The sequence below is a fragment of the Perna viridis genome, chromosome 2 (assembly GCF_037379345.1).
Source record: "Perna viridis isolate PV_CMFRI_1.1 ecotype Kerala chromosome 2, ASM3737934v1, whole genome shotgun sequence".
Classification (NCBI taxonomy): domain Eukaryota; kingdom Metazoa; phylum Mollusca; class Bivalvia; order Mytilida; family Mytilidae; genus Perna; species Perna viridis.
Window position 1 is genome coordinate 1,162,391 of NC_142446.1, and position 14,126 is coordinate 1,176,516.

Sequence of the window (14,126 nt, forward strand, 5' to 3'; positions counted from 1 at the left end):
GGCGATGGGATCATATGTGAACATATGAGTTGTGTTCAGTTCCTGTGGCAGGTGGCGATGGGATCATATGTGAACATATGTGTTGTGTTCAGTTCCCGTGGCAGGTGACATTGAGATCATACTTGAACATGTGTGTTGTGTTCAGTTCTTGTGGCAGGTGACAATGAGATCATAGGTTGACTTATTAAAATTCACCGCATCCATTATTATTTAGTTATTATATTGTGATAGGGTGTATTTTTACTATTTTTTACTTGTTCCATTATTGTCTATTGCTTGCCAGCTATTGTGTATTCATTTTATTTTTCGTCGTCTGCTATATATGGTCTCTAATATGTTTTGATCAGTCATACTTCATTGAGCCTGGTTGTAATAGTTTTCTATTTTTACAATGCTAATTGTCACACCTGATTTAGTTCTCCGTGGTCGGTTCTGAATGGTCAGACAAAACTCATTGGGTTTTTAAAAATTATACTTGAAAATGGAAGTTCGATCTTAATACTAATATTTGAAATAATTCACATCCTCAGAAGTTTATCGCACAACTGTAATATAGACTTTAGTGCATATTTTGAGTGCAGAAGACAATATCCAAAGGAACACTCGATTGATGTGGCTAATAGAAGCACTTATCTCGTAAGTATGTTATCATACTATGTAGAGTGTAGAGCTTGAATGGCGTATGCAGTGTGTTATGTCCGTAGTTGGTAAGTTTGGCCCTTGGTCCTATTGATATGATATATGCGAGATCGTTTATGAATCTGTGAATGTATTATGATATGAATCTGTAGTTTGGTTGTATGAAAGATTATAGAGAGATTCTGTGAGCGGCTTTGACCCTTGCAGTTATGGGTCTGTATTTGACATCGCATGATAATTCTTTATACTAGTCTTTTTTATTGTATGCTAGTATCTACATTGTATTAGTACTTTCATCACGTGCTATATTGATATTTTTGAAAAATATATATATCTCATAGATCCATAGATCGTGTAATCAGTTTCTGTATGATGGGTTCATAGCTGTGATCCCAGTATTTGTTTTATTCCTTAATTTCAGGAGATACTATATGTACTGACCCTGTATGTTATACATGTAGCTGTAGACTATTATAACCTAGTCCCATAGATTGGTAGGTTTATATGCTTTATAGCGTATTTGGTTTTATATGAGAATTATCAAGCTTAGTATTTTGATAAAATATATGATTGTCGTTCATTCATATGTGAAGAAGTTTTTCTATTTATTTATAGCTATTATCTAGTATGATTGCTAGATTTATTTTGAACTTGAGAACTTTCATTGTCATTGTTTTCTAATTACATGTCTAGAGTGTGAACTGCATTCTATTAATGATAATTTGACAGCAAGTTGTTATACTTACTTATATAATTTGTGATACTGGAATTACTTCATTGTTGTATAGTTATAACTTCAGGGTTATTTATTTTACTGAATAAAAATCTAGAACCCTAGTTGCGTGTTTGATACGACCTGCTTTAATATTAGATATTAACAAATACTGAGAAATTTGTAGCAAGTCTACTTTTTACTATATACTAGTTGGGCTATGTTGGGTACTAGTACGATTATACGCCAATTTCATTAAGTATTTCAGTACCTATATTATTTGTATATTCTATTGAGATGGATTTGTGAACGTAAAAGTTTTACAATTTATATCCAAGTTTAGGTTGTGTATCCTAAAGGTAAGTTGTTGTGCATATACTTAAACTTGACCTTATTGTACTGCAAATATCATTTATTGTAGACCTCTAGGGTTTATTTTGGTTTTTTTTCTTTTGATAATTTATTTTGTAGTTCTACTCTATTTAAAGGTTTAAGGTTACTTTTTGAAGCATTTTTCACTTTATATGCCATCATGACGGATGAAGACATTTCAGCAGAGGATCGTGCATTCCTTAAGTTATTGAAGGAAGAGGTTAAATCAACACCAAAGGGAGATGTCCAAGGAGTAAAGGATTGGATGCGCAATTATCTAGCGTCAACTGGTGAACTTGAACCAAAGCCAGAACACTCAGATGAGCCTTCTAAAACCAGCGAGGACAATATACTCAGGATGAGGGATCCACCCAGAATAACCAACTTTTCTGGAAACAACAACAAAGGAGAAACCTCATATGAGCTGTGGCGCTATGAAGTTTGTGGACTACAGCAAGACAAATTATATGACCCAGAAAACATCAATTATGCTGTGAGGAGATCGCTAAAGGGTGATGCTGGAATGATAGCTATGCATCTTGGACCAAAAGCATCTTTACCAGAGATTATTCACAGGCTTGACAGTGTTTATGGAGCCGTAGATAGTATAGAAGATCTACTGGCCACTTTTTACCGAGCAAGACAAGAAGAAGATGAATCCGTCACCAAATGGAGTTGTAGATTGGAATACATCATTGGAAAAGCTGTAGACAAACAGATAGTTCAGAAGAGAGATACCAACAGCATGTTACACTCCATGTTATGGGCAGGACTTAAACCTGAACTGAAAGATGTATCGGGACACAAGTACGATTCCATTAAAGATTTTGATGAACTGCGCATAGCACTGCGACAGATAGAAAGAGATCATGAGGACAGGAAAACTACAAAGAAGCCCCAACCTGCCCGAGCAATAACAACATCTGCAGAAAATACATCCCAACCTAATGAGAATGGTGAATTAAAAGGAATGATACAGCAACTGACCACACGATTTGATAGATTGGAACGGACATACCATAATAACAGACAAGATGGATATTATAGAGGAAGCTATAACCAACAACCACAACGTCAGGAAAGACAATAGGAACCTAGATCTCAACGCCAATTAACACCAACTTCAAGAACTGAAACAGAGAAAGCAAATAAGATAGTATGTTATCGATGCGGCCAAGAAGGACATAAGAAAATAGGATGCGCTAACCCACCCAACAGTCACAAGGATTTAAACCGCCAGAAGCCTATGGAGCAGGGCCACCACTAGGCTTGAACCACTCAACGACAGGTCCTACACAAGAAAAGAAAAAGACCGTACCACTTGGATTATTTGGACAACCGACAGAGACTGAAGTAAAGCTTAATGGACAACTTGTTAAGACACTACTAGATACTGGATCTACTGTATCAACCATCAGTAATAGTTATTACAACACCCATATGAAGAGCAACTAGAAAACCTTCAACGTGTGTTCCAACGTCTCAGAGAAGCCAACCTGAAGCTTGCTCCTGACAAGTGTTCCTTTTTCAAACGCAAGGTCACTTATGTTGGACATGTAGTATCAGCTGAAGGGATAGAAATAGACCCAGAGAAGACATCCAAGGTTCACGACTGGCCGAAACCAACCAATCCTGAAGACATCAGACGATTTCTTGGCTTTGTTGGATATTACCGCCGATTTATCAAAGGATTTTCCAAGATCAGCCAACCTTTGAGTGAGTTGATGCCGACACCAGGAACCAAGAAGTCCAAGGCAAAACAGCAGAAACCATGGAATTGGGGTGCTGAGCAAGACAAAGCGTTTGAGAAGCTCAAACATCACCTGTTGACTGCACCAATACTTGGATATGCCATCAGCGACAGCCCATACGAACTTCATACAGACGCTTCTGGACACAGATGACTGGCATCATTATCATCTTTTGACTTCCAGATTCATTACCGTCCAGGCAGGAATAATGCAGATGCAGATGGACTTAGTAGGATACCACAGCAATTAGAAGGCACAGATTCTGACAAACGAGAGGTCATCTCTATCGAGTCTGTTCAGACCATTTGCAACTCCAACCTTCCCAGAGCATACATCGAGAGTTTGGCTGTCAACCCAGATGCACTACCTTTGCTGGAAGAAGAACTAATTGATGATGACATCATAGATTGGGCAGCTGTACAGTCAAAGGATCCAGTCATTCGACCATTTGTGAAGTATGTCACAGAAGGACGCAAACCTACATCAGATGAAGTTGGACCTACACCACTTTTGCGCCAGTTTGCTCACCTTGCTGTTAAGAACGGCGTGCTTTACAGAGATGTCATGATTGGAGACGACAGGAAATCTCAGCTGATACTACCATCTGCACATGTTAGTGTTATACTTGAATCACTCCACGACGACATGGGCCATCCAGGCAAGGACAGGACGATGTCGCTGGTCCGTGACAGATTTTACTGGCCTGGTATGGATAAGGATGTGGAGAATTGGATACAACAGTGCGGAAGATGCATAAGACGAAAAACACCTACCAATCAGAGAGCTCCACTCGTCAGCATTACGACACAGTTTCCCCTTCAGCTGGTGTGCATGGATTACTTAAAGCTAGAGCGTTTCAAAGGAGGATTCCAGGACGTTTTGGTTATCACGGATCATTTCACCAGATACGCTCAAGCAATCCCAACGAAGAATCAGAAGTTCTTTTTGACAATTTCATCCTACATTATGGTATTCCTGAGAAGATCCACTCTGACCAAGGCGGATGCTTCGAAAGTAACATCATCAAAGAACTTAGTCGTCTGATTGGAATGAAGAAATCCAGAACAACAGCATACCATCCGATGGGGAATGGGATGTGCGAGCGCTTCAATCGTACCCTCATCAACATGCTCGGAACATTGGAACAACATCAGAAGTCTAATTGGAAGGCGTATATATCACCTTTAGTTCACGCCTACAACTGCACACAACATGAGACCACTGGAGTTTCACCATACTTCTTGATGTTCGGGAGGAATCCTAGACTTCCAATCGACCTTGCATTTGGCTTGCGGAAGGAAACCAAGTTGCCAACCACGAAGTATGTGAAAGATCTACGTGACAGGTTATCACACGCTTACCAACTTGCAGCTGAAGCATCCAAGAAAGCTCAAGCCACACAGAAAAGGAACTACGATCAACGTGTCAGAGGTGCAGCCATCCAGAAAGGAAACAGAGTCCTTGTCAAGATAGTTGTATTTGACGGAAGGCACAAATTAGCAGATAAATGGGAGGATGTGCCATATGTGGTGTTAGACCAGCCAAATCCAGACATTTCTGTGTTTGAAGTCATCAGAGAGGACAGAGAAGGATGTGTAAAGAGACTCCACAGCAACTTACTGTTGCCTGTTGGATTTATTAGATCATTAGTAGACGATTCATCAGTACAGACACAGAAGACTAGACCACAACCGAAACCCAGGACACGTAAACAGACAACAGCTGAGAGACATGACACTGCAGATAAGTCTTCAGATGAATCTTCGGACGAGTCTTTGGACAGTTTTGAAGTGTTTCACCATGCACTGGATACAGAAGACGGTGAATCCACACTCACTGAGGAATCTACTGTAGATGAGCCAGTCCAAAATGTTTCAATTCAGTCTGGGGACGCCCATGCTGAAACGGAGGTAGTAGTTGATGATGTTGATCCACAGGAGGACACACCTGTTGATGTCGAGCATACTGAAACACCAGATACACCTCCAGTACCTGCCAGGAGATCTATGAGGGACAGACGACCACCTGCGTGGATATCTTCTGGGCAGTACGATATGTCAGCTGTTGGGACTGTTCGTCCTGTACCACCTAGACAAACCCAGTAAACATCAGAGTGGCAGCAGAAGGCTGAATTTCTCACCAACACCTTTATTTAAAAGTTTACAGAAAGAGACAGCTTTAGCCATTTTGGATGCAGTTAATAGCCACCACTAGTGTGAGTGAATGACAGGACGTCATTCTGCGCCTGGGGGGAGTGTGTGGTATAGCTGTATTTTTATCAATTTGTATTTGTGAACAATGTATTATTGTTAGTAGTCATGTATCCCTGTATGTGATTTATTTGTGTGATTTGTATTCAATTAAAGTTAGTTTTATCAATTTCATTGCTTGAAATTGTAATTTTATATGTTACTCTTGTGATTGTGGGTAGTTGACTCTAGGTTTTGAAGGAGTGAAGAAGCCATTTTTTGTCTAGTGGAAAATCTTATATTTACCTGGATTGTCTATCTGTGATAAAGCGATCTTAATTTGAGGTTTGTTTCTTATTAATAATTTAGTACTTATAACATTCAATTCTTTAAATCCTGAGAGTAAATGATCTTTATGCAGTAAATTGGTGATTGAGTTTGAATGCTTTGTATGATTGATTAGAGTGTTTTGAAAATCTTAAATAAGCTTTAGATTTAAACAGTTTCAACTAAATAACTTTATTGTAACAGTAAGATTTGCATAAAACTGATTAAAAACATTTAAATAACTTAAATGCATAATTTCATATGGATTTAGCATAATTCTGATAAAATGTATGAGTGAGTGATAAATCATTTCAATCTGAATAAATTTAATACTGCTCAGTTCTGGTAAAAAATGTGAATGGAAGGGAGATAACTATTTTTACTATATTGATTCAGTAGTTCATATGACCTGAATATTTATAGGTATAAATATTGGTACTTCAGCTGTATATTATAGTGATGTCCTGAAACTGAAGGCCATAGGAAACACAGCCTTTACACAAACATGTGAGGTATGTTATGCTTATGCGTTGTTTAACATGTTGTCTGCTCTATTTGTTACTGCAGAAAAACGTATGTCTGTCTGTATTTACATATTACTATTTTCAATTATTTGGTTAATTCACAGATTAATATCTGTGAGATTGATTTATATGTGTAGTTAACAAATGCATATAATACATGATATTATTTACATGGTCTATACATTTTGAATAAGAGTTTAAAATGGGATATTTATGTACGAAAGACATATTCGTAATTAGTTTTAGATTATAAGGAAAATATTGTTATTTTTCCTATTTTTGATTACCTTGAACATTTTATAATTCGCATATTGATCATACCACGTATTTACGATGGTTATTTATTATTACAGGGTATTTTTCATTGTTTCCTATGTTACGATGATTAATAAACAATACTAGAACTTGCAACCTGGGATTTGTGTTTTAATGCCAACCAAAACACGATTACAGGCTATACTAGTATCATAGCAGGGGCAAGTCCCTGTGATCTGTGTTGATATCATCCTGAAATGTATCGGACAATGTCGGGTGTTTAAGCGAACTTATACATTACTGCATGTGACAATGTCGCACGTGACAATGTCGGTGCTTAAGTGAACTTTTTCTTGCGACTGCCCCAACTTCGGAATTTCTGTCTCTATATGTCTTGTTTCGTTTTCACCTTCAGTTTATTTTTACTCGGAAGTCACGTGACTTCTGAGTCTTAAAACCATCTGAGGTCAATCAAAAGGGTTTCCGGTTGATAACCGCCATAAAAGTACTTCCATCTGGCAGATGAATATTAAAAATGTATCAAATTGATTATTTCGTATAAATACATTGTCTGTTTTTACAGTATACGATTGAAATTATGTTTTACATGATTGATTGTCAAAGAAAAAAATCAAATATATGTAGCAGTTTGAACTATATTTTGTTTTGCCTTTGATATCCATATTTGAATTCCATGCGATCGGCTACGATTAAAACTAAAAATAAGTCATCAAGATTACTCATTAAATTACACTATGACAATAAAGTTGAAAAAGATAGTGCTTTCCGTATAACCGTTACACCCTTCATTTCGTGTATTATAAAGCTATGACATCGTTGCTTTGAGCAGATAATTCGACTGTCTTTGTGGAAATAAACTATTAGAGTCCCCAAAAATCTTTCGTAACAAAGTGTTAGCCAATCATTTGTACGATATGAGTGACGCCGACCATTAGCTGACTGTCATTTATGTCGACAAAATACCCAAATTATCACGACTTTTTGAGATAATTTTTCGTGACTTCTATTTATCACGATGACAGAAATAGACTTCCATATGTTCCTAAACTTGGTTTAATTTTCGTTTTCGTATATACTCAATACTGTTAGACCCGGTTTGCACTCTTATGTGGTATTTGTAATACACGAAGGGCAGAGGAGTTTCTTAACGCCCTTGACTATCTTTTGGGGTCTCTCACGGACGGTGTAGCCCCGTGCAAGTCCGGGTGTTAAAAGAATAGGCCTGCAGCAGCGCTAAGCTTGTCGTAAAAGGCGACTAAATAGTGCTCAGAAACCTAGCCGGGGGCTAGGCGCTCTGCCCACAGAGCAACTGGGGTGTATGCCCCAGGTGGTGGAATGGGGTACCCCTGGCGTGTTACATGCTGGGGTTGTCAGGCTATAATACGGAAAACCTGACCGCAAACCATAGTGGTGCACCGTGTTGGGAAAGATGCCACGTTCCTCGCACGTTAAAGAAACCTGCTGTGGTATTCGATAGGAGTAGGAACCTTTGCGCTCCGCCACAGGAGGCTAAATTGCCCGACCTTACCCATCCCCCCTTTTTCCAGTGGCAATCAAAATTTGTCGACCCTAATATCCTTGTGACCCATCCTTTTTTTTCATTTCATGTTCATTTTATCATCCATTTCATGTTCATTTTCTGAATATAGCTGAAATATTGCTGCTCGGACGTTAAACCCCAACAAACAAACAAACAAACAAACGGACGGTGTAAAGCATTGAAACGTTTACACAGTCCCTGGGCATAGTCATACCCGTGAATGTGGGTCATGGTGTATTCGGGGAAATTAGTTGTCATGTGACCACGTTCATTGGTTAAATACATTATCACGTGATTTAATGTCGATCCATGACCTAGTGATCCAAGTTGTAATCTGTATATTGTACAGTCTACAGCATTTGCTGAATCTTTGTTCCGACAAAATACTTTTTGGGATAAAACAAACACTTCCAAGTGCATGAAAGACAGAAAAAGATACCTACCGTGAGGTAGGCCAATTTAATGGTGCACGCCAATCAATTGATGAGAAATCTCCAAGGCCGAAAAAATAATGTTATGTTTCCGATCACCATTCTAAAATGTTGTCGGGTCGGTAAGTATAGAATATCATATGACTTCTCATATGTTTGGTAACACACCATCCCCAGCTGTGGCAAATTACGGTCTCGGACTTGCAGTTGAACAATCTGATGAGGATGTTAAGTCTTTTGTTAATCATGATGTCTATGTCGATGACGGACTTGTGTCTGTGACAAGTACAGAACGAGCAATTAACCTTGTTAAGAAAAGTCAGAAAGAGTTGGGTGATAATGGGCATATTAGATTCCACAAATTTGTATCAAATAATCTAGAGGTGATGAAAGCTTTCTCAAGCGATGATTTAGGAAAGGATTTGAAAGATCTTGATTTATATTCTGACAATTTGCCAACTCAGAGAAGTTTAAGCTTATCTTGGGATCTTCACACTGAAAATTTTCTGTTTATGCTAGAAAATTAGGATAAACCAGCGACTCGTCGAGGTCTATTATCTGCAATAAACAGACTAATTGATTCGTTGGGTTTCATCTCGCCTATAACTATTAGTGGCAAAATTTTGCTCCGTGAAGTAGTACCACCAGGAACCGATTAGGATGAGCCTCTTAGCGCTGAACATTAAGCTAAATAAAAATTATGGCTTGAATCACTAAAGTCTATTCATAGCTTGGAAATTTTATGCCTAATTGTACCAGGATCTGTATCATCAATGAACAATCCTGAGGTTCATATCTTTTGTGATGCTTCTCAACAAGCCATATCGGCCGTAGCTTATCTGAAAGTACTTGATTCTTCAGGAGATACACTATCAGGCTTCCTTATGGGAAAATCAAAACTTGCACCCCTTAAGGGTCATACAATTCCTAGACTGGAATTATGTAGAGCTGTTCTTGCTTCAGAGTTAGGCGAAACAATATGTGATCATCTGAATTTTCCATATGATATGTGTCATTATTACACTAATAGCCAAGTAGCTTTAGGATATATTTGTTATACAACTCGTAGGTTTTTCACTTATGTAGTCAATCGTGTTGAGAAAATCCATAGGATATCTAAACCCTTACAGTGGTCATAAATTGTGTCTGACAAAAATCCAGCTGATTTTGGTATCCGATTTTTATCAGCTCCTAATGCAACACTTATCAACCAATGGCTTGAGGGACCTGATATGCCTTTTATTCAAGAACCTTTAGATTCACTAAAGAAACATCCTCTAATTTCACCAAATGATGATGATGAAATTCGCCCAGAAGTTGTAGTATTTTTGAAAACTATTGTAAGTGATCCTATAATAGGTACTCAAAGATTTATCAAGTTTTCAAGCTGAAAATCACTCGTAAAAGCAATATCATTCTTCCGACATTGCATTAAGTCATGGAGATCGAAGAGTTATGGCCAACTATTCTATGTGAATAAAAATGATCCAAGTTTTCGAAAGAATCTGAAATATACATTATCTGTCAGGTTCAAAGTGAAATGTATGGGAAAGAATTAGATTTATTGAAAATGCAAAAGCCAATTCACTTGGTATTCCAGCGATATATGTTGAAAACAAAACTTTGAAATCATTTCTCAATGAGCAAGGAACAGTTTGGAAATTTAACACTCCTTATTCGTCCCACATGGGTGGCTCTAGGGAGAGGCTCATTGGTATCGCTAGACGTATTATTGACTGCATTCTATATGATGCTAGACACAAAAAACTAACTCATGAGGTTCTATGTACATTCATGGCAGAAACAATAGCTATAATGAATTTTCGTCCGTTGGTACCAATTACATCTGACAATGATTTACCATGTGTCTTATCTCCAAATTCTCTATTAACAACGAAAACAGAAGCATGTGCGGAAGACTTTTGCCACTTGAACATTCGAGATATTTACACTTCACAATGGAAACTTGTACAAATTCTTGCCAAACAATTTTGGTCTCGCTGGAGACGTGATTATTTACAATCTTTACAACCTAGGAGAAAATGGCAACAAACTCAGAGGAATATTGAGAAAGGAGATGTTGTTATCCTAAAAAAATGATCAGCATAGAAACTTTTGGCCGCTTGGACTTATCGAACATGTCTTTCCGAGCAAAGACAACCTTGTAAGAAAAGTGCTTATAAGGACAATTAAAGATGGACGGCCACGTGTTTACGTCAGACCCATTATCCAAATAATTCTTTTGTGCTCTAATGAAATGTGAAAGGGACTTATGACTTTCATGAAAGGGTTATATAATTTTATTTTTTTTATTTTTTATATAGTTGGGTAAACTATATTTTTGATTATTTGAATTGTGTGCTTATTATTGTTTTGAGTGTAGTGATATGTTATATCAGACGGGGAGTGTGCTGTTTACATACTTTTTTATTAATAAAAGTTTAAATAGCTTTGTAATTGGTTTCATTGATTTGGGTTTTTATAAAGTTATATTTAGAATTTGATAATTTTAAATTTGTTCTCCTTTTTGACCTAGCGTGCGCTCATTTGCTAATTATTATACTTGTATCTTTGACTATTTTCTGTTTCATGTTTTATGTATGATTGTGTACCAATGCAGTATGATTTAACCTGATCAGATTAAATCTTACTGCATTGGTACAATCCTTTTGAGCCCCGTGCATGTCCAGGTGTCAAAATAGGCCTGCAGCAGCGCTAAGCTTGTCGTAAAAGGCAACTAAATAGTGCTCAGGAATCTTGACGGGGGCTAACGCTATGCCCACAGAGCAACTGGGATGTGTGCCCCAGGTGGTGGAATGGGGTACCCCTGGCATGTTACATGCTGAGGTTGTCGGGCTATAATACGGAAAACCTGACCGCAAACCATAGTGGTGCACCGTGTTGGGAAAGATGCCACATTCCTCGCACGTTAAAGATCCCTGCTGTGGTATTCGATAGGAGTAGGAACCTTTGCACTCCACCACAGGAGGCTGAATTGCCCGACCCTACCCATCCCTCCCTTTCATCTTGTGGCAATCAAACTTTGTCGACCCTATTATCCTGATGTCCCATTCCATTTTTTATTTCATGTTCACTTTATCATCCATTTCATGTTCATCATCTGAATATAGCTGAAATATTGCTGCTCGGACGTTAAACCCCAACAATCAATCAATCAAACCATCCTTTTGAGACAGACTGTAATGTAAGTTTTATTATTATATTTAAGGTTTATATTTCATGAGTGCTTAGGTATTTTTGTTTACAGATAGCTATTTTGATGATTTACAGCAAAATTTATTATGCACTTTTTTCATTCTTTTATGACTAGGGAACCCTGTCTGAATAACTTAGTATTATTATTTTGTGAGTTTCTTTTCAAAGTAAACTATTCATTAGCCCTTTTTTACTACCTTTGTATGACTTTTGGTAAACAACAAGATTCTGGCCTTTTTTTGTTTTGATAAACTTATTGATTTTTGTTTAACTTCAATATAGAATAAGTAATAACTAAAGGGAGATAATCAAAGTTTTTATCAGACTACACTCTTCCCTATATTGTATTGATTTTTGACTTATTGCTTATTGTGTGTTTTGATGAACTTCATTTTGTCAATAATTATATGGAGGGTTACTTTTTTTCTCTTTGTAGCTTTTTACCGCCTTGTGTTATTTCTACAAATCTACACAATCATGTCAACTTCACAATAAATGTTATTATGGACATAGTGTTATTTGTGGATATTATACAAAATGGTGATCTATCTATCAGTCACCTGGCGGAATGTTAGACCTAATAGGATGGTCTGTTTACTAATCCAGCAGTTCTAGAGATTGTTGAAAAACACATGGCATTGAGGAATCTGTTTGGTTATGGCGGAAGGAAAAAATTGAAAGAGAAGATTTGACAAGAAAATAAGCGTATCCTTTTGATTTATCATGATATTTTCCTTTGCCGAATTGTCAGAAGGTGGTAATTATAACCCTTAATCCCAGCCTAATCCTAGTTTAGAGCATTCTGCTTATCAAGATTTTGTACCAAACCAAGACTTTATTTTCAAACTTGATAATGAACTCATGAATCTTCCAAAAGATACTTATGTCAACAAATTAGTTGATCTGACAAACTCTTCTGATAACACTGATATAGGAGCATACTTGTGAGTCGTGCCTGTTCAATACAGGGGTGCCCGTTAGGGAAACTTATAACCCGAAAAAAAAAACAGTAAATAGTTCATCAACCGATAAGAATATTCTTCAGGCATTTAGATCCGGTGATCCCAATGGTATCGACGATATTTTTAAGTCAGACAATAAGCAAAAATCGTATTCTGATAATGCCAACATTAATTGTACACTTATAGAGCTTAGATCCGCCCTTCAATCAGCACTAAGTAGGATAAGTGACCTTGAAAATAATGAAAAAGTACATGTGATGCGTGATATGACCGTAAATGTGCACAATACGACAGTAACTTTTAACTTTTTACGCAAAAATCGAAGTCAATAGGGAAATTCGATTACAACGAATATGTCGCGAATATTAAGCTTTCGGAACTTGAAACGGCGCGACAAGCAAAGTTAATCGGTAGCTTACAGAAGAATGTGTCCGACTTAAAACTATCATGTCAACAGTCGTACGCTTCAGCTACCCAAGGGGAACCCCTAAAATCGAATGTTGTAACTACCAGTGAGAACTCTGTTAACCGCCATATAAGTGTGAAGTAAACCGATAAGTCTGCGCCTAACGGTAATGTGACGGGTGATGAACTTTTATCCGGCGATAACTCGAATACATCTAATAATAACGTGAAAGCCCTAGGGCTTCGACTTCCGATCAGAACACTAAAAGCGCTACATTAAGCAATAGTAACGGGGCCGAAACTTCGAATTTTAACGAATCTTCCAAGTCACATTCACCTAATGACACCACGTATCATATCCCTGTACGATCAGGCGGTAAAACTGACAATGTAAAATCTTACTGATAGCGATATGTTCTTTTCGGGCGTAAAGAAACGTAGCAAAACTCCTAGATTCTATTTGTCGAGTATTGACTCGAAATCAACACGAGAGGGTATACTCGCCTTTTTGGATCGTAATGTGTAAATATGACTTACCTACGGTTGTTCAATAGATACGAAGGGCAACGCTTCATATCGGCTAAATTACATGTTTCCCAAGATTGTGTTCATGTCCTAAGCGAGAAAAACTTTTGGCCAAACGGCGTATCTTGTCGTTAATGGCTGAGCGAACTTGAATGGCATAAGAGACTATCAGAAGCCTCTCAAGAGTATAACCACAATGCAACTTATATCAATTATCATGATTAAGTACATTATAATTTTAGTATTGTTTATGTTGC

The 14,126-nt window shown here is 37.5% G+C and overlaps 1 protein-coding gene and 1 long non-coding RNA gene across 2 annotated transcripts in view; one reads left to right on the forward strand and one right to left on the reverse strand.

Moving 5' to 3' along the window:
• LOC148623243 (uncharacterized) overlaps nt 1-14,126 on the reverse strand; it is a 32,044-nt gene that overhangs the window by 10,308 nt on the left and 7,610 nt on the right. The gene's annotated exons all lie outside the window — the stretch shown is intronic.
• On the forward strand, nt 1,473-2,823 carry LOC148623244 (uncharacterized). The gene has a single exon (XM_088564938.1). The coding sequence runs from the start codon at nt 1,884-1,886 to the stop codon at nt 2,811-2,813; it is 930 nt and encodes a 309-aa protein (XP_088421064.1). The 5' UTR covers nt 1,473-1,883; the 3' UTR covers nt 2,814-2,823.

Coding starts and splice junctions, on each gene's coding strand:
- LOC148623244 (XM_088564938.1), top strand. CDS start 1,884: ATGACGGATGAAGACATTTCAGCAGAGGATCGTGCATTCCTTAAGTTA.